Source organism: Eubalaena glacialis, chromosome 11, assembly GCF_028564815.1.
Source record: "Eubalaena glacialis isolate mEubGla1 chromosome 11, mEubGla1.1.hap2.+ XY, whole genome shotgun sequence".
In the NCBI taxonomy this organism is placed as follows: domain Eukaryota; kingdom Metazoa; phylum Chordata; class Mammalia; order Artiodactyla; family Balaenidae; genus Eubalaena; species Eubalaena glacialis.
Genome location: NC_083726.1, coordinates 36,975,576 through 36,990,878, shown reverse-complemented (window position 1 = coordinate 36,990,878; position 15,303 = coordinate 36,975,576). Strand labels below are relative to the sequence as shown.

General features: G+C 38.1%; 1 protein-coding gene and 1 pseudogene across 1 annotated transcript in view; one reads left to right on the top strand and one right to left on the bottom strand.

Moving 5' to 3' along the window:
• The window catches only part of TMTC2 (transmembrane O-mannosyltransferase targeting cadherins 2), a 409,124-nt gene extending 402,101 nt beyond the window's left edge, over positions 1 to 7,023 (top strand). Inside the window, exon 12 of the mRNA XM_061205503.1 lies at positions 4,389 to 7,023. Within this exon, the coding sequence (XP_061061486.1) occupies positions 4,389 to 4,568 (180 nt within the window). The 3' untranslated portion in view covers positions 4,569 to 7,023. The remainder of the gene's footprint in view (positions 1 to 4,388) is intronic.
• A 6,812-nt stretch (positions 7,024 to 13,835) lies between these two features.
• Positions 13,836 to 15,303, bottom strand: part of LOC133101644 (uncharacterized) — a 52,318-nt pseudogene continuing 50,850 nt past the window's right edge.

Below are 15,303 nucleotides of genomic sequence, written 5' to 3'. Positions count from 1 at the left end.
CTAGGAAGATGATTTTGTGTTCCAATGCTGTGTGATCAGCTGGGTTCCTTGGGAGCCTCAAGGGCATTAGATTAGAATAAGACCTTCATAATCTTACCTTTGCTCTACCCCACCCCAACATACATCTACATATATATTAATTTTAATTTTGCTTATTTCCTCCAGTGTTAGAGAAGTAAGCCAAAGACCACAGTAAAGTAACAATAAAGGCATAATTCCCTAGAGACTTGGAAAAGACATCATTCATAGCCTCATTATGGCTGCTAGTCAGACCCTTTGATGTAAAGCATCTGTCCTCTTCAAGGAAACGAGAAAGGTCTGGTTTTCCTTTCTAGTCTGTGAAGTAGGAGGCGGTGTCATTTGCTGTGAGGAGCCACAAGCCCCATGTTACTGGGTTGCAAGCTGCTTGACTGCCTTTGTTAACATGCTGAAAATTTCATCGGCTGTCTTTAATAAAAGAGGATGTGTGTGAGGGAAGACATCAGCAGATGTGGTTGGGTTTCTGCTCCCCAGTCCATGAGTCATAGCTGGCAGAGAGCAATGACACTACTATGTAATCAGACAGCCAGTCAGTCAGTCACCTGGACTTCTTGCATTTCAGTTATATAGTGAGGTAGTCTTTAAATCTGTTTAGAAACCTTTACATGCTCTTCTTTGGTTATGAGAAGGCTTTTCATTCCCTCTCCTTCTGTCTAACAATATTTAGTCATTTATGGCTTCTGTTAACAAAGTTTCATTTGAACATTTATTACCTTAAATAATTACATGGCCAAGAGAAGAATTCTACTTTATGGAAGGATAGACATGTGATCTGATACACTTTTGTTCTGTAGGAACTTCATCTTCTTATAGGAAACTTCATCTCAAAAACCCTAAAAGGACGTAATCTAGAATCTGGAAGTAACCTCTAGAACCATGCTTCTCCAATTTTAATAAGCATACGAAGCATTGGGAGATCTTGTTGAAATTCAGATTCTGAGTCAGTAGGTGGCAACTGAAATTCTGCATTTCTGTCAAGCTCCCAGGTGATGCCAGTGCTACTCCTTGCAATTTTTGTAGCAAGGCTAGAAGACCTGAAGGCATTCAGTCCAGTGGGCATCCACTAAGCTACCCTTGTCATTGCTGTGGAGGAGAGACATGACAGGCTTAAAAGATAAAGAAGCCCTTGTCTTTGAAGAGAGAAGATAACCATATAAGAAGAAAGTCTTCTATATCTAGTTTTATTCATAAATGTTTAACAAACACATGAAATTTTTTATCAAAATAATGGTTGATACTATCAAAGCAGTTACCTAAGGCAGTGATACTCTTATGTCACATTTGAGCACACCAGTATGTAAATTTCATCAGTTTCTATTTATTCAAATAAGAAGCTATAGTGATGCTTTAAGCATTACATAATGTATGTCCATAGGCTTTTAAAATTTTTTTAAAAAACTTTTTTTTACTCTATTAAAATAGACATATCTAAACCAAAATGTTTCATCTGAATGTAGAAATCTATAGCTGCTTAAAAATATTGAATGATGTTCTTAAATATGCACATTTTTAGTTTATTTGGATTTTGACTCTTTAGGAGACACAGTTAATGAGTATATGTGAGCTTTCAGGAGATCGGTTATCCCACATTAACTTCATAACGTCAATTTTTGATTATTTTTGTTTAATGAGTAACACTAACATGGATAATGCAAAACTAGAATCATTCCAAACACCGTTATAATTAGCATTCCGAACTCATTTTGATAACAGATATAACTTCCTAATTGTGTTTTCTTTGAATAATATTAACTTTTTTTCATCACTTGATAGCAGAAAGGTGACTTCAAAGTAATCTAAGGACAGAGGGACCCGAGGCTGCAATTTAGTAACAATAGTAAAGCCTATTTATGTGGCTTGGTATGTACTTCACCACCTGGTTTCACAGCTGTCTTTTCCAGGTTTAACCTAAGAAAGGCTACAAACCTAGTATAGGCAGAGCCAGTTCACAAATCCTCAGCATCTGGACTCAGTGGTCATTCAGGCATATTGACAAGAAGATCCTACTTTGTGTGTATGAGATGATGAGGAGACAGAAAAGAAGAGGGAAAAGACAGTAATTTTGTATCCTCATGTAATCTCATCAACAGCCCTGTGAAGCAAGTACTGGTCTCATCCCGTTTCCAGAAGAAGCTGTGGTCTCAGTGCTTCCTAAGTGCACATGTCACTGGAGCAGAAATGGCATTGGAACCTAGGCAGTGTGATTCTGTAACCTCTGAGTGTTTTTAATAATCCCCTTGAGTTGCAATTATAGTTAGGTACAGACTCTGATAATAAAGTGGTTCAAGAAATAACCACTACCCCACAGAGCCACCTGGTTTCTCTCAGCCCCATCACTGGGCCTTTTCTATTTCTGGTTAGTAGGGAATGGTCTCCAGCCGTGGTTCTCCCTCCCCATTTCCTCTCTTCCCACTCAGGATAGCAGGAAGTCTGAACATTTTATCTACTTAGCATCTCCAGTAAGTCAGGCTGTGAACACACTTCGCCTTCAATTTAGTAGCTGTTTATTGATAGTCATGCTAAACTCTGGGAGTGGACGTAATTCAGAAATGTGTCCCAGCATCAAGAAACTCAGTATAACAGTGGGTGGTATGATAACAAAGTTCTTTTAGGAAGACAGAGTAGGTGGTGTTATTTTAGGTTTCCAATGTGGAGCTAGTCACTGCTCATGTAATTTAGAGCTATGTTTATTTGGATTGGTGTTTAAAATTAGAAGTTGACCATCTGTATTTTTCTTGATAAGTATGGAGTCATCCTGACCAAAAGGTTTTCGAAGGTCAGGAATAGCTTATATTTGCAACATTATTTTTGGAAAAGAAAAAAGGATACAGAAGAGCCAGAAAATAATACCCAGCAGTTGAAGACTTAAGACAACTTTGGTATACATCCAAAGAGACATGTTATGCAGCCATTGAAATAAAAATTATAAAGTATGTATAACAACATAAAAACCATAAACATGCATGTGCTAGACCTCAAGCAAAATGAGACAAGAAAAAGTGAACTTGACATTTGTAGAGTGTTTATTATGTGCATGTATCAATACTATGCTACATTTATTTTCTCATTTTGTCTTTCTAACAACCTGCAAAAAAGTTGATGTTTATTCAGTATTTCATAAATGAAAGAATTGGGACACAGATATGTTAGGGGACCTCACCAAGGTCACAGCTGGTGGTTGAGCAAGAACTCAAATCCAGATCTCTTCAAATCCAAATCTGATCATCTTTTCCCAGCTGATTTACTCGGAGCTATTCAACCCTCCCCCCAGCATTGTTTTTGATTGAGAAATAATTGTATTTACAGTAAAGAGTGGAGTCATATGAATTCAGCTGAAAAAAAATGCTTGCATTGTGAAAACACTAAACCATAAAAATAATTGTGAATTATTTTAGGCTGTATCATAGTTGCCAAGACAATTAATAGTTGACACCATCTGTAAAATGAAAACATAATCTTAGCATAAACAATTTTAGTTTTATCTGATGTTTGAAATATGCATTTATGTAACTGCCAAGGTATCAGCTGCCCTTTGTTAGCCAGAAAGTTCCAGGGACAAGACAAGAACGGAACAGCCCTTATTCATAGATAACAAGCAAACTGTTTTTTCCTTTGGGAAGGCCTTGTTGTTGTTAACTAATGTTTGAGAATTTGGGGATGGAAACCCTTGTATTAAACTAGTGCTACATACTATATTGCTATATTGATTGTAAACATCGACCATTAGAAGTTTAAAAGCTGTTTGACTTAAAAATTAGAACTTTATCTCGTTAAACTACATGAGTTAAATTTGGAAAGCATTTTTAGTGATTGCATTTGAATTTTTTTCAGGGTTTTCACCCTGAAAACATCAGTAAAATTTTACAATATATTTTACTTATTTATATATGTTTGCGAAATGGCCTAGAATATTGCTAAGGAGAGAAAGCAAAGAATGGGTAGACATAGATTTGTCAACTTTTTCCACTTAATTTTTTATTTCTTGGCATTGAGTTGAAAAAAAGTTCAATTCTTTCCATCTAAAATTGTATCCCGTTTAACTTTTTTCTCAAGAAAGTACAGTGTGACTAGGTTACTAGGTCTCCATAGGTAACCTATACTTTCTCATTAAAGAAAAAGCTATTTCCCTAACTGCCTGCCCTCTTTAAAGCACAAAGTACACAGCAGCTGTTTGAAAACCTTTATTTCCCTTCCTGTTTTATCTATTTGTATAAATTGCTACATTGCTTCCATAAAATGCCTCCAGACATAAGGGGATCATTTGCATAAATGGATGAAGATTTTTGTCTTCCATGAAGGAAAGCTTGCCATGGCCTCTTAATCGTTTTCCTTCCTCTCTCTGGTTCCAGTATCCGGCTGCTCTGATGAACTTGGGAGCCATCCTGCACCTCAATGGACGACTCCAGAAGGCCGAGGCCAACTACCTGCGGGCGCTGCAGCTCAAGCCGGATGACATCATCACGCAGTCCAATCTCCGCAAACTCTGGAACATCATGGAAAAGCAAGGCTTGAAGACTTCCAAGACTTGACACAGGAGGGCCGTACCTCATCCTCCTCCATATTTGAAAGCCGGCTTCATTAACGAACAGAACTTCCCAGCAGTGCTATGACAAGAGCTAGTTTGGACTTCAAGACTGGGGGGCAGAGGTCACTGAGGTCACTGCCACTTCTGGAAGTATCTACTTTGCTTGGGCACAGCCCTTAACACCAAAAAGAGAAACATTGGAAACCTCCTGCAGGATGTAATTGTTACCCATAGAACTGTAAACCAGAGCACTTAAAACAGGATCTTTTGGCATTCTTAAAGGGGGGAGGGGAGTCTGAGTTTCAAATTTTGTTCAATTTTGAAAGCTAATTTAGAAATTATACTGTTCCTTAAACACTGTGAGAGGAAGTCAGAATTTCTGTTCAGCCACGGTAAACTATTACGGTCAAGTGTTCACACACAGTGATTCAAGTGTCGTGTGAATCCTGGTGAGCTGGCCGGTTGTCCTGACGCTGCTGTCTTCCCTCTTTGGGACAGCCTGCTTATCAATGTCTAAAACTTAGAAAACTTTTTTTTTCTTTAAATACTGTGTCAGGATCTGTCAGAGTCTACATTTGTTTCCTGACTAGTGCACATAACGTTTTATGATTTAAATGTCACCATCATTTGGGCATCCTTTGCTTTTCATGTTCTGAAAAGGGTATACAGAACAGAGCAAACCATGTTTCTCACTGGTGTTGTAGAAGGGACTGGGGAGGCCTTATGCATTCCAGGCAGGCATTTTTTACTTTGACGTCACTGACGTTTTCCCAAAACTGCCTAGGAGGATTCATTGTATTAATTCTTAGGCTTTTGAAATTGCCTTTTAAAATGGCTATTCCTGGTTAACGCTCATGCTAAGGCAGTAAATCAAAAGGAAGCTTAACAAATGGTCTAGTTCCAATAACTAACCAGCAGCTATTAGACAAAAGGGAAGATGCTTTGTGCCTTCCAGATGTTGCTGGGTTAAAAATCAAGTCTGTGCGAGGGTGTATAATGATGGTTGCCAACGATTTTATATTTTGGAAAGAGTTGGTATGAAATGCTAATCACTTTCTAATAGGTACCTAAACAGCAGTGCTGATAAGTTTTTGAGGAATTATTTTTAATCATACTTTGTTCTTCCCAAAAGACATAAAAAATGACTTATTTTAAGCTGCAGTAGACTATAGCATTAGCCCACGTGTTTCTAGGTCTCCTGCCAAGTGCTTTTCACAGTTGAAAACTATTTTTCACTAGCAAATTTGGCATTTTATTTCATTACCTATTAGTAACCACTTCAGTGATAATTTCACAAGTAAAAGACTATAAGGGAAGTAGAGAGAAACATTTACTGAACATTTTTTGACTTGCAGTCAAACTTTGCTACTAAAAATTAACTGTAAAAACAACAATCCACTCTCAACTTCTTCCTAGAGAAAGTAGCTATACAATACCCAATATATTTATTTATTTATTATTCTACCATAGCAAAATAACAAAACTTGATTCATTAAACCAGTTCTTTGCAACTTAAAATTAGCTTTTTTTCTTGTCCTTTCACATTCCGTGTATATATGGTCAGCGTCCCCATTTAAGGGAAGCTGGACATGCAAATAGATCATATTATGTTTTCTTCATATTTTATATGTTTTGCTGCATATCTGAATAAGGTGGGATAAAGAATTAAAGTAGTGTTCCTATGGCATTAGTGTTTTGGTGAGAAGGGCAACATAGTGAGAGAGATTTGTTGATGGCATTAAAAGAAGGCCCTCCTAATATGTATATTATTTGGTAAACATTTCATTGAAGGGCCAAAAGTTAAATTATAATTAAATCACTGTGTTTTCAGAATGATATTTAATGTTTAACAACAACAAGCACGTGGTCAAACCAAAAGCGTGGGTTGAAGTATATTTTTCATCTTCTAGTGCATTGGCAATTGCAAAAAAAAAAAAAAATTAATAAAGGAAAAAAGGAATTTAATATAAGGATATAGAGGTGAATTCAGTGTCTAACATTTTTATTTATTTAAATAGTTATTGACCTATGATGACTTCCTCGTCTTAACATTTTGTGTCTTTTTATTGTTATTGTTCTTCTTTTCACACACTTGGTTCTTGGTAGGTTTGCTGATGGCACAGCAGAGGCACTTCATGTTGACCCAATTCCCAAGTAGCATTAATAATTGGGCCTGTGTCATAAAATGCATGGATCATTAACAACTAAATGTCCCTGACACCTTTCACTACAGGGCTGGGCTTAGTAACTGACCAACTTGGGGGGAGGGTTGAGGGGGTCTATAGAACATGGTCAAAAAATGTCTCCGCTCAGGGATTTATGGTGGATTATTGCAGACAGTGCTAAAAATATAGAGCACAAGTTTACTAAATTAAAATTTTATTTTTTGAGAAACTGTTATTTGTATAAATTATCAAGATTTGTAGGCTTTCCTTTTGTAGAAATAATTGTTTTATGTGCCAGAGAATTTCGATTTTGTTTTCAACAATAAAGCATTGATAACAAATACGTTTATAAGCCTTTTTAAAATCGTCTACAGCAACAACACTTATACTGTCTTGGATTTTAACAGACCTATGAGAAAGCTGGAAATCTCCAGAAACTTTTCCCAAACACCATTTTAGATATTAACTTTGTAGATTCCTTTAGGTTTTTTTTAATGACCTCATCAAGTTGTCTCACATATTTGGAACTTTCTCATTTGATCCACGATTTACTTGCTAAACAAAAGCTCTTCACTCCACTCTTCGGAAGTAGACAATGAACTAACACAATAACATTAGAGAGCAGTTGTAAGAAGTTGGGGGAACGTTTTGGAAAACTTAGGAGAAAAACTTCACAGAAATTTCAAGTGAACAAGAAGCTTCAAATTCCAGCAGTACCCCAGGGGGCAAAATACATCTCAAATCTCTATGGAATTACAACAACAAGAGGTCAATATGTGGTGAAGTGGCAGAGGGAATGAAAGCCGATTCAAAGTCTTCTCTGATTGCATTCTGCAGGAAGACCACCCAAAATCACACAGGAAGAAGGTTAAAATCCTGGTACGCACCTTTCTCTACTACAAAACTAAATATAACAGAGTTATCCTGGTTGCATTGCCATTTCAGCTTGTGGCAGTTCCAATGCTTAAGCCAAGTTTTCTAGCAATACCCCTTCATTAAACTGAGTTGAGTGTTAAATAGTAGGAAGCAAATTCTATGGTATTGGAAATAATATTTAAATTAAGTGAAAAATCATATTCCAAAGGTACATAGAAATGAATTGGAATGATTACAATTCTTAAATTATCCACAGAAACCCAGTTTTTCCCTTGTAAGAGAATAACCAAGCCTTACATGCATTTCCTTTCTTTGTACTGGAAATGTATACTATGTGAAAACTGTCATCACTTTCATTTGTGAAAACATCAAATGAAAAGTCATTGGATCCCCAAATCTCTACTTTTTAGAAAGTGATTTTCAAAAATATCATGTTGATCATGAGCAAATAGTAGATGTAATTTTCATTTATGGTCTATTTTATGTTTTTCTACTCAACAGTGTGCCAGGCTAGAAAAACAATGTGAGAAAAGAAAGACATGGCCCCTGCCTTCACTGGTTTCAGAGCGTAGTGCCTCAATCCAAGTTAAAACTCTACCCTGATTTTAGAATAGAATCAATTATGCAATTATTTCATATACTAAGACGACTTAGTATCTAACATTTCTGTAGCCTGTTGTATAACTGCCACTAACTAGTTTTGGGAACTTGGTTAAATCACTTACCTTGGGGGCCTTATACTCCTCAGGTGGCAAGTAAATGGCTTTAGTTACATGTTCACTGAAGTCTTGTTTGGCTCTCACAGTCTAAATTGTTCAGATGTTTTTCATGCCTTACCTGTCTTAGTCTGTTTGGACAGCTATAACAAAACACCACAAGCTGGGTAGTTTATAAATAACAGAAATTTGTTTCTTACAGTTCTGAAGGCTGGAAGTCTAAGATTAGGGTGCCAGCATAGTCGGGTGAGGGCCCTCTTCCGGGTAGCAGACTTCCTGTGCCCCCTCACATGATGGAAGGGGTGAGAGTTCTCTGGAGCCTCTCTTATAAGGGCATTAGTTCCATTCATGAGGGCTCTGCCCTCATGACCTAATCACCTCCTAATACCATCACCTATGGGCGTTACGTATTCAACATACGAGTTTTGGTGGAATGTAAATATCCAGACCATAGCAACCTCCTTTCATCTTCATGATCAATCTGTAGTAAGAGAGGCAGAGAATGTGATTTGTGGAAGATGGAATAGCTAGAGAAATACCAAAGGGGGCGGGGAAACCACCTCCGGACTCAGGTTCACTGCCTGAGTGCTCTCATGACACAGGACATGTGAGCATAGGGCAGCATGGGGACGGGCTTGCTGCTTGCTAGCTTTGGGACATGGACAGGTTATTTCATACCTCTGAGCCCTGGTTTCCTTAACTGTAAAGCTGGAACATAACCTCACACATCCACAGGGTGTTTGGCATAAAATAAAATCCTTATAGCTAAATTTTATCCTATAATCAAGGAATTAGGCGATATATAATTTTGTTATTATATAAAAATTTTAACGAGATAATGGAATTCTCTGTCAGTTTTTACCTTGTCTATTGTATTTTATGTTCTACTCAACAACAACTCAAGCTTTCCTTATAACTGACTCCTGAATGTGCTGTACCCATGTCTCTCAGCAGAATACAGTTGTGCTTTCCTCCAGGATCAGAACTAGAGAATCGGGGTCTTCTAAATATGGCCATTTTTACCAGAACAGTGTTTGAAGTAGGGAATTTGGCCCTGCTTGGGATATTAACACTTTTCTATAGTTCACCAATAAAATGAAACTATGTCATCTTTTCTGAACACAGAAAATCTGTTGATATCAGCAACCCTTACTATAACTACTACAAATTAATGATTATTATTGATTATACATTAGCCACATGTACCTACCTCTCTCTCCTACCTCCTTTGGATTTGACAGGAATATCCCTCATTCAAGACAAAGCTGTCAGCCATTCTCAAGTCAGATGGAGAGAATAGAGTTCTATATTTCAGTAATAGCTCAAGACTCCTAGAAGCACTTTTTCTAATAATTTTCTATCATGTATCTTTCTTTTCCATCCCAGAAGACTCAGAATAACTCCTCTGAGAACTTTCTCTTGGCAACATCATTGAGCAGCTAGAGACTATAATGAAAGTTTAAAAAACATATTGAGAGAGAAATCAAGCAAAGTAATTTCTTTCCAAAAATACTAAAAATGTCATAAAAGAATTAAAATGCCTTTTTTGTTTTTCAGCTGGACACTCCTCTAGTATTGTGTAAAAGATCATTTGTTACCAGAGAATCAGAATTGGTGAGGGAGGAGAGGGGTGAGTTTGTGTGTGAGGAATAGAAACAAGTGATTACCTTTGATTTTTTTAAAATTAATTAACTTATTTTATTTATTTATTTTTGTCTGCGTTGGGTCTTCGTTGCAGCGTGCAGGCTTTCTCTAGTTGCGGAGAGCGGGAGCTACTCTTCGTTGTGGTGCACGTGCTTCTCATTGCGGTGGTTTCTCTTGTTGCAGAGCACAGGCTATACGCGCACAGGCTTCAGTAGTTGTGGCACACGGGCTTAGTTGCTCCACAGCATGTGGGATCTTCCCAGACTAGGGATCGAACCCCTGTCCCCTGCTTTGGCAGGCAGATTCTTAATCACTGTGCCACCAGGGAAGTCCCTACCTTTGATTTTAATGTAGGCCCTTTTCTAATCTCATTTAGCAAGTAATGGCCATATTGACTCTGGCGATAATTAGCTTTTTAATTCTGCAGACATCAATTTATTAAATTACATAAAGCCAATTAATAATCTCAATATGTTTTCATTTTTAGTTCTTTTTGTGTTATTTTTAAAATGTTGTTATGCTTACTGTCTGGATATTTTATGTTTCCTTTGCAATAGACTATTATTCTGTAAATGTTCCTTTGCCTATACTTTGTAATGATGGCTGTTTGGGAAATTTCACTGGAATTATGATATTTTAAAGTATCTTTTTAGAAATCTGTCCTATACCACCAAGTATTTAGCTGTTACTACGTAGTATTCTATTAGATTTCAATTGAATAATTTTGCATTAAATGATATAGAAGGGTACATCAATATTGTTTTATTATATCCCATTGGGTCTATTCTCTCAATTACCTACTGATGATATTAATAAAATGTGATTATACTGGCAAAGTATATCTCTCTATAATGTGAGTCAAGGAACTTTATCAGTTAATTTTTTGTCACTTCTGTTTATAGAACTAATTTTTGCTTGGACTTGTATTCATTCCAAAATTTTGCTCTGTGAATGATGATAAAGATAAGTTAGTTTGCTACTATTTCTCAAGTGGCCACAAAGTGATATTCATGGAAGTCATAACAGCAACCTGAACCCACATGCCACAGAGCAACTAAGCCCACGTGCCACAACTACTGAGCCTGTGCTCTAGAGCTCGTGAGCCACAACTACTGAACCCTCATGCCACAGCTACTGAAGCCCGTGCACCTAGAGCCCATGCTCTGCAACAAGAGAAGCCACCGCAATGAGAAGCCCACCCACTGCAATGAAGAGTAGCCCCCGCTTGCCACAACTAGAGAAAGCCCGCACGCAGCAACAAAGACCCAACGCAGCCAAAAATAAATAAACAAATAAAACAAATAAATTTTTTTAAAAATTCTAATATTCTTTCCTGCTCACTAGCAGGAGAGAATATTAGGTTTGACCTCTGCACTTTGAAATGAAGAAGCTGTAGTTTATAGCAGTCAAATGACATAGCTTAGCTTACACATTCACAGGGATCAAACATAGCAGGTAAAGTGTCGAGTCCTAGCTACAGGTTACATCCTACATGGCTCAATGCCAACCATCTAGAGTTTGTGAAACATCTCTTCTTTGGAGGAGAGGGTAGACACAAAGCTCACCAGCAAAGATTTGCTCATGGATTCTTTATGGATTGCATACGTGGAAGATATTACTAACTGAAACTCCTAATCACTAAACTCAGTGTGGGTCCCTGATTTAAGACATGAACTCTTCATTTTAGGATAAATTTATGAACCATGCCTAACAAAACACAGCTGGTCTAAGTAAAAGTGGTACAGAGAAGCATTAGGGTCGATGAAACCATTTCTAAAGATCCATTCCTGTCATCTGATGACACTGCTTGGTTATTTCTTCTGACCTGGCCATGATGGATCAGTGATACAAAGTTCATTAGCGATTTCAACATGCACAATGTGCAAGATTTCAGTAGACATAACCAAATTGGATGTGATCCTTCATGATGAAATTGACTAGCGTTTTTTTTTTTAATTTATTTATTTTATTTATTTTTATTTTTGGCTGCGTTGGGTCTTTCTTGCTGCACGCGGGCTTTTCTCTAGTTGTGGCGAGCAGGGGCTACTCTTCATTGTGGTGCTTGGGCTTCTCATTGGGTGGCTTGTTGCAGAGCACGGGCTCTAGGCGTGCGGGCTTCAGTAGTTGTGGCACTTGGGCTCCGTAGTTGTGGCTCACAGGCTCAGTAGTTGTGGCGCACGGGCTTAGTTGCTCCACGGCATGTGGGATCTTCCCAGACCAGGGCTCGAACCCGTGTCCCCTGCATTGGCAGGAGGATTCTTAACCACTGCACCACCAGGGAAGCCCCTGGCTAGCGTTTTATCCTTTATTTTACTTGAGGCTCTTCTATTTGGAGTGCACTAGCTAGATGAAAGCTTTTTATAGGCCAGAGAATAATTGTAAAATATGAATAACATGCCATTTCCCTGTTGCAGTGTAACAACAGTAAATACATTTGCTACAAGTCTTTATGATCATTGACTAATCTGTGTGATTCCCTTTCACCAAACTTGTCCACCTTCTCTCTGTTATACACACACACGTGCTTGCACACACGTCCATGTACACACACACACACACACACAGTCTCACTCTAACTCACTCACTATGTGGCTGGAAAGTCTACAACTAAACTTGAGTTCAAACATAAGTGTCTGTTCATTTGATCCTCCAGGAGAGGAAGTCATGAGGATTGAGACATACTTTGAAACGTTTTGATTAGCAGAGGAACTAAAGTGAGATCAAAGCTTTTGTCCTTCAGTGAGCGATTTAAATCCAGACAAGCAAGCGTCCAAAGGAGATGAGGGCAGGCACTTCTTAAGCTACTGTTGTAAACACCTTGGCATATCTCTTCACACTCTCCTCTGTGCCTGTCAACAACCAAGCTGAATCACTCCTTTATCTAGGGCACTTTCCTGTCCTCATTCTAGAAAAGAAATACCACTCAGATCATGAGAAGACATGGCAAATGTAGATTTGTTGCTCTCCATTTTCAGGATAAGAGAAATTGCCAAAATGACCTTTAAATATCTTAGTTTTAAACGTATTTCATCTTGGAGACATTAACCAAATGATTAAGCAATACGAATTCTCTAATACAGGAAGCAACACACTCAGTAACTCTAAGCACTGCTGAAAATGAGGTGACCACTGGAGCACCCCAATTATATCACCTTTCTCCATTGGCTTTAGCTCCCTGGGTGATGTTATATGCCATACATGGCATTCAACTTGCTCCTTGGAATTGCAGGGCAGTGGGGTCCTTCCCATAGATATAAATCTGAATGAAGAGAGTTAATTATTTCATTTTTTCACTCTCAAGTTTGTGTTCCTGTTGTAATTATCTTTTTTGCATGCAGAGCGTTTTGCAGTTTTCAAAAGGCTTCATATTATTTTTATACTTAGCTCTTGAAAACAATTAAACAAAGTAGACAAGAGAATCATAATTACCCTCAAATCCAAACTCCAGATGAGGATTCAGAAGCTTAGAATGGCCATACGACTCATTCAAGATCACGTTCAGTACAAAAGCAGGTCTTTCTCCTAATTTTATGACTTTAGTCTAAATCCTGGGCAGGCATTGATGGGTATGGACGCAATCAATACACCATTATTCCCTTAGTCTCTGAGGATCAGATGTGAGTGAGGAGTGTTTCCATCTGAAAGACTTTCACTGAAAACTAGAGACCAATTCCACCTACATCCCTACATGGTGAGAGGGTAGAAAGAGGAGGAGAGGATCATTCAATTGTACAATGAGAATACATGGGTCACAAAAATAATTTAGCTTTTTTCCAGTCACTTTGTTCTCTTTCTTTACTTGTCAGTAGTGGGGGGTTGGCATGAATTGCTTCTAATTAAAGTGTACCAATTGCAGCTTTCTCCTGCAATTCAGGTGTCAGCTGAGCTCAGCCGATGTTTGGCCTCCCCATCTTCTATGGGATGTTTGGTGCAGTTCCCTAGTTCTTGTGAATACCTGCCTCTCACATCCTGAGGCTCTGAGCCTCGGCTTCCACTCTTCTCTCTTGGCTTTTTCTTCTTACTGCTCTGCCATTCAGAGCAGACTCTTTTCTGATTTCCCCTAAAACCATTTGCATTTGTGTATGTGGCCAGCTTTAAAGGTTTTGGTGGCACAGTGGTTTTAATCAAATAACTTAAAATTGAATATGAACGTCCTTGTTTTCTGTATTTCTCTAGCCTCTCCCGGCAAGTGGGATTTCTCACTGGTTACCTCTCTCCGCGGGTTTCACTCCCCTCTCAGGGGGTCCTCTCTCCTGTGCTCATCCTAATCTCAAAACTCCCGTTACCTGCTTATGCAAAGGCCTCCAGACCTGTCCTCCTATAAGGAAAGCTGATTATCCAGGTGTTTTTCGTAAAACAGAGTTTGAAAACTGGCAGCCTATAGGCTGAATTTAGCCTCCACACATGTTTTTTAAAGTGTGAACAAATATTTAGGAATCTAGAGTTTTAAAATAAACAAAAATAAAAACAAACTTGGGTTTCTGGTTTTCCTTGAAATACAAAATATCTTGCAACTGGGACCACATCTCTGTGGGCTGTTCCATTCAGATAGGACTTTACTCGCAGGTGTGTCACGGTCCACACCCCCCCCCACCCCCCCCCCCCACTTCTGCTCAGCCTCTAGAGGCATTTGAGTTCAAAACTCCTGCTCTAATCAAAGTCAGTTCCTCCCTTACCAGGTGACTCTGACATCTGCTGTTAATATATTTTTTTCTCTACTACATGATCTTATAAAAGTGTACTCGAAATGGGAGAAGGGGGTGGTGGTGGTGTGATGAATTGGGAGATTGGGACTGACATATATACACTAATATGTATAAAATAGATAACTAATAAGAACCTGCTGTATAACAAATAAGTAAATAAATAAAAATTTTTTAAAAGTGTACTCGAAATGTTCAAAGATGATGGTTTACCTAGAATTTTTTAAATATTTGAAAATTTCTTTAGGACTAGGTTCTATCACACCATTTTTAAAACACTGAGTTGTTTCCACTTTTTGGATATTATGATTAGTGCTGCTACGAACATTTATATACAAGCTTTCATGTGAACACGTGTTTTCAATTCTTTTGGATAGATACATAGGAGTAAAACTGTAGGGTCATAGGACCATTCTACATTTAGTTTTTTGAGCAACTGCCAAACTGTCTTCCACAGTGGCTGCCCCACTTTACACTCCCATCAGCAATATATGAGAGTCTAACGTCTCCGTGTCCTCATCAATGCTTGGTATGTTCTTTTTTTTTCATTATAACATCCTACTGGGTGGGAAGTGATCTCATTGTGGTATTTATTTGCATTTCCCTGATGGCTAACATTATACCATTTAAAAAAA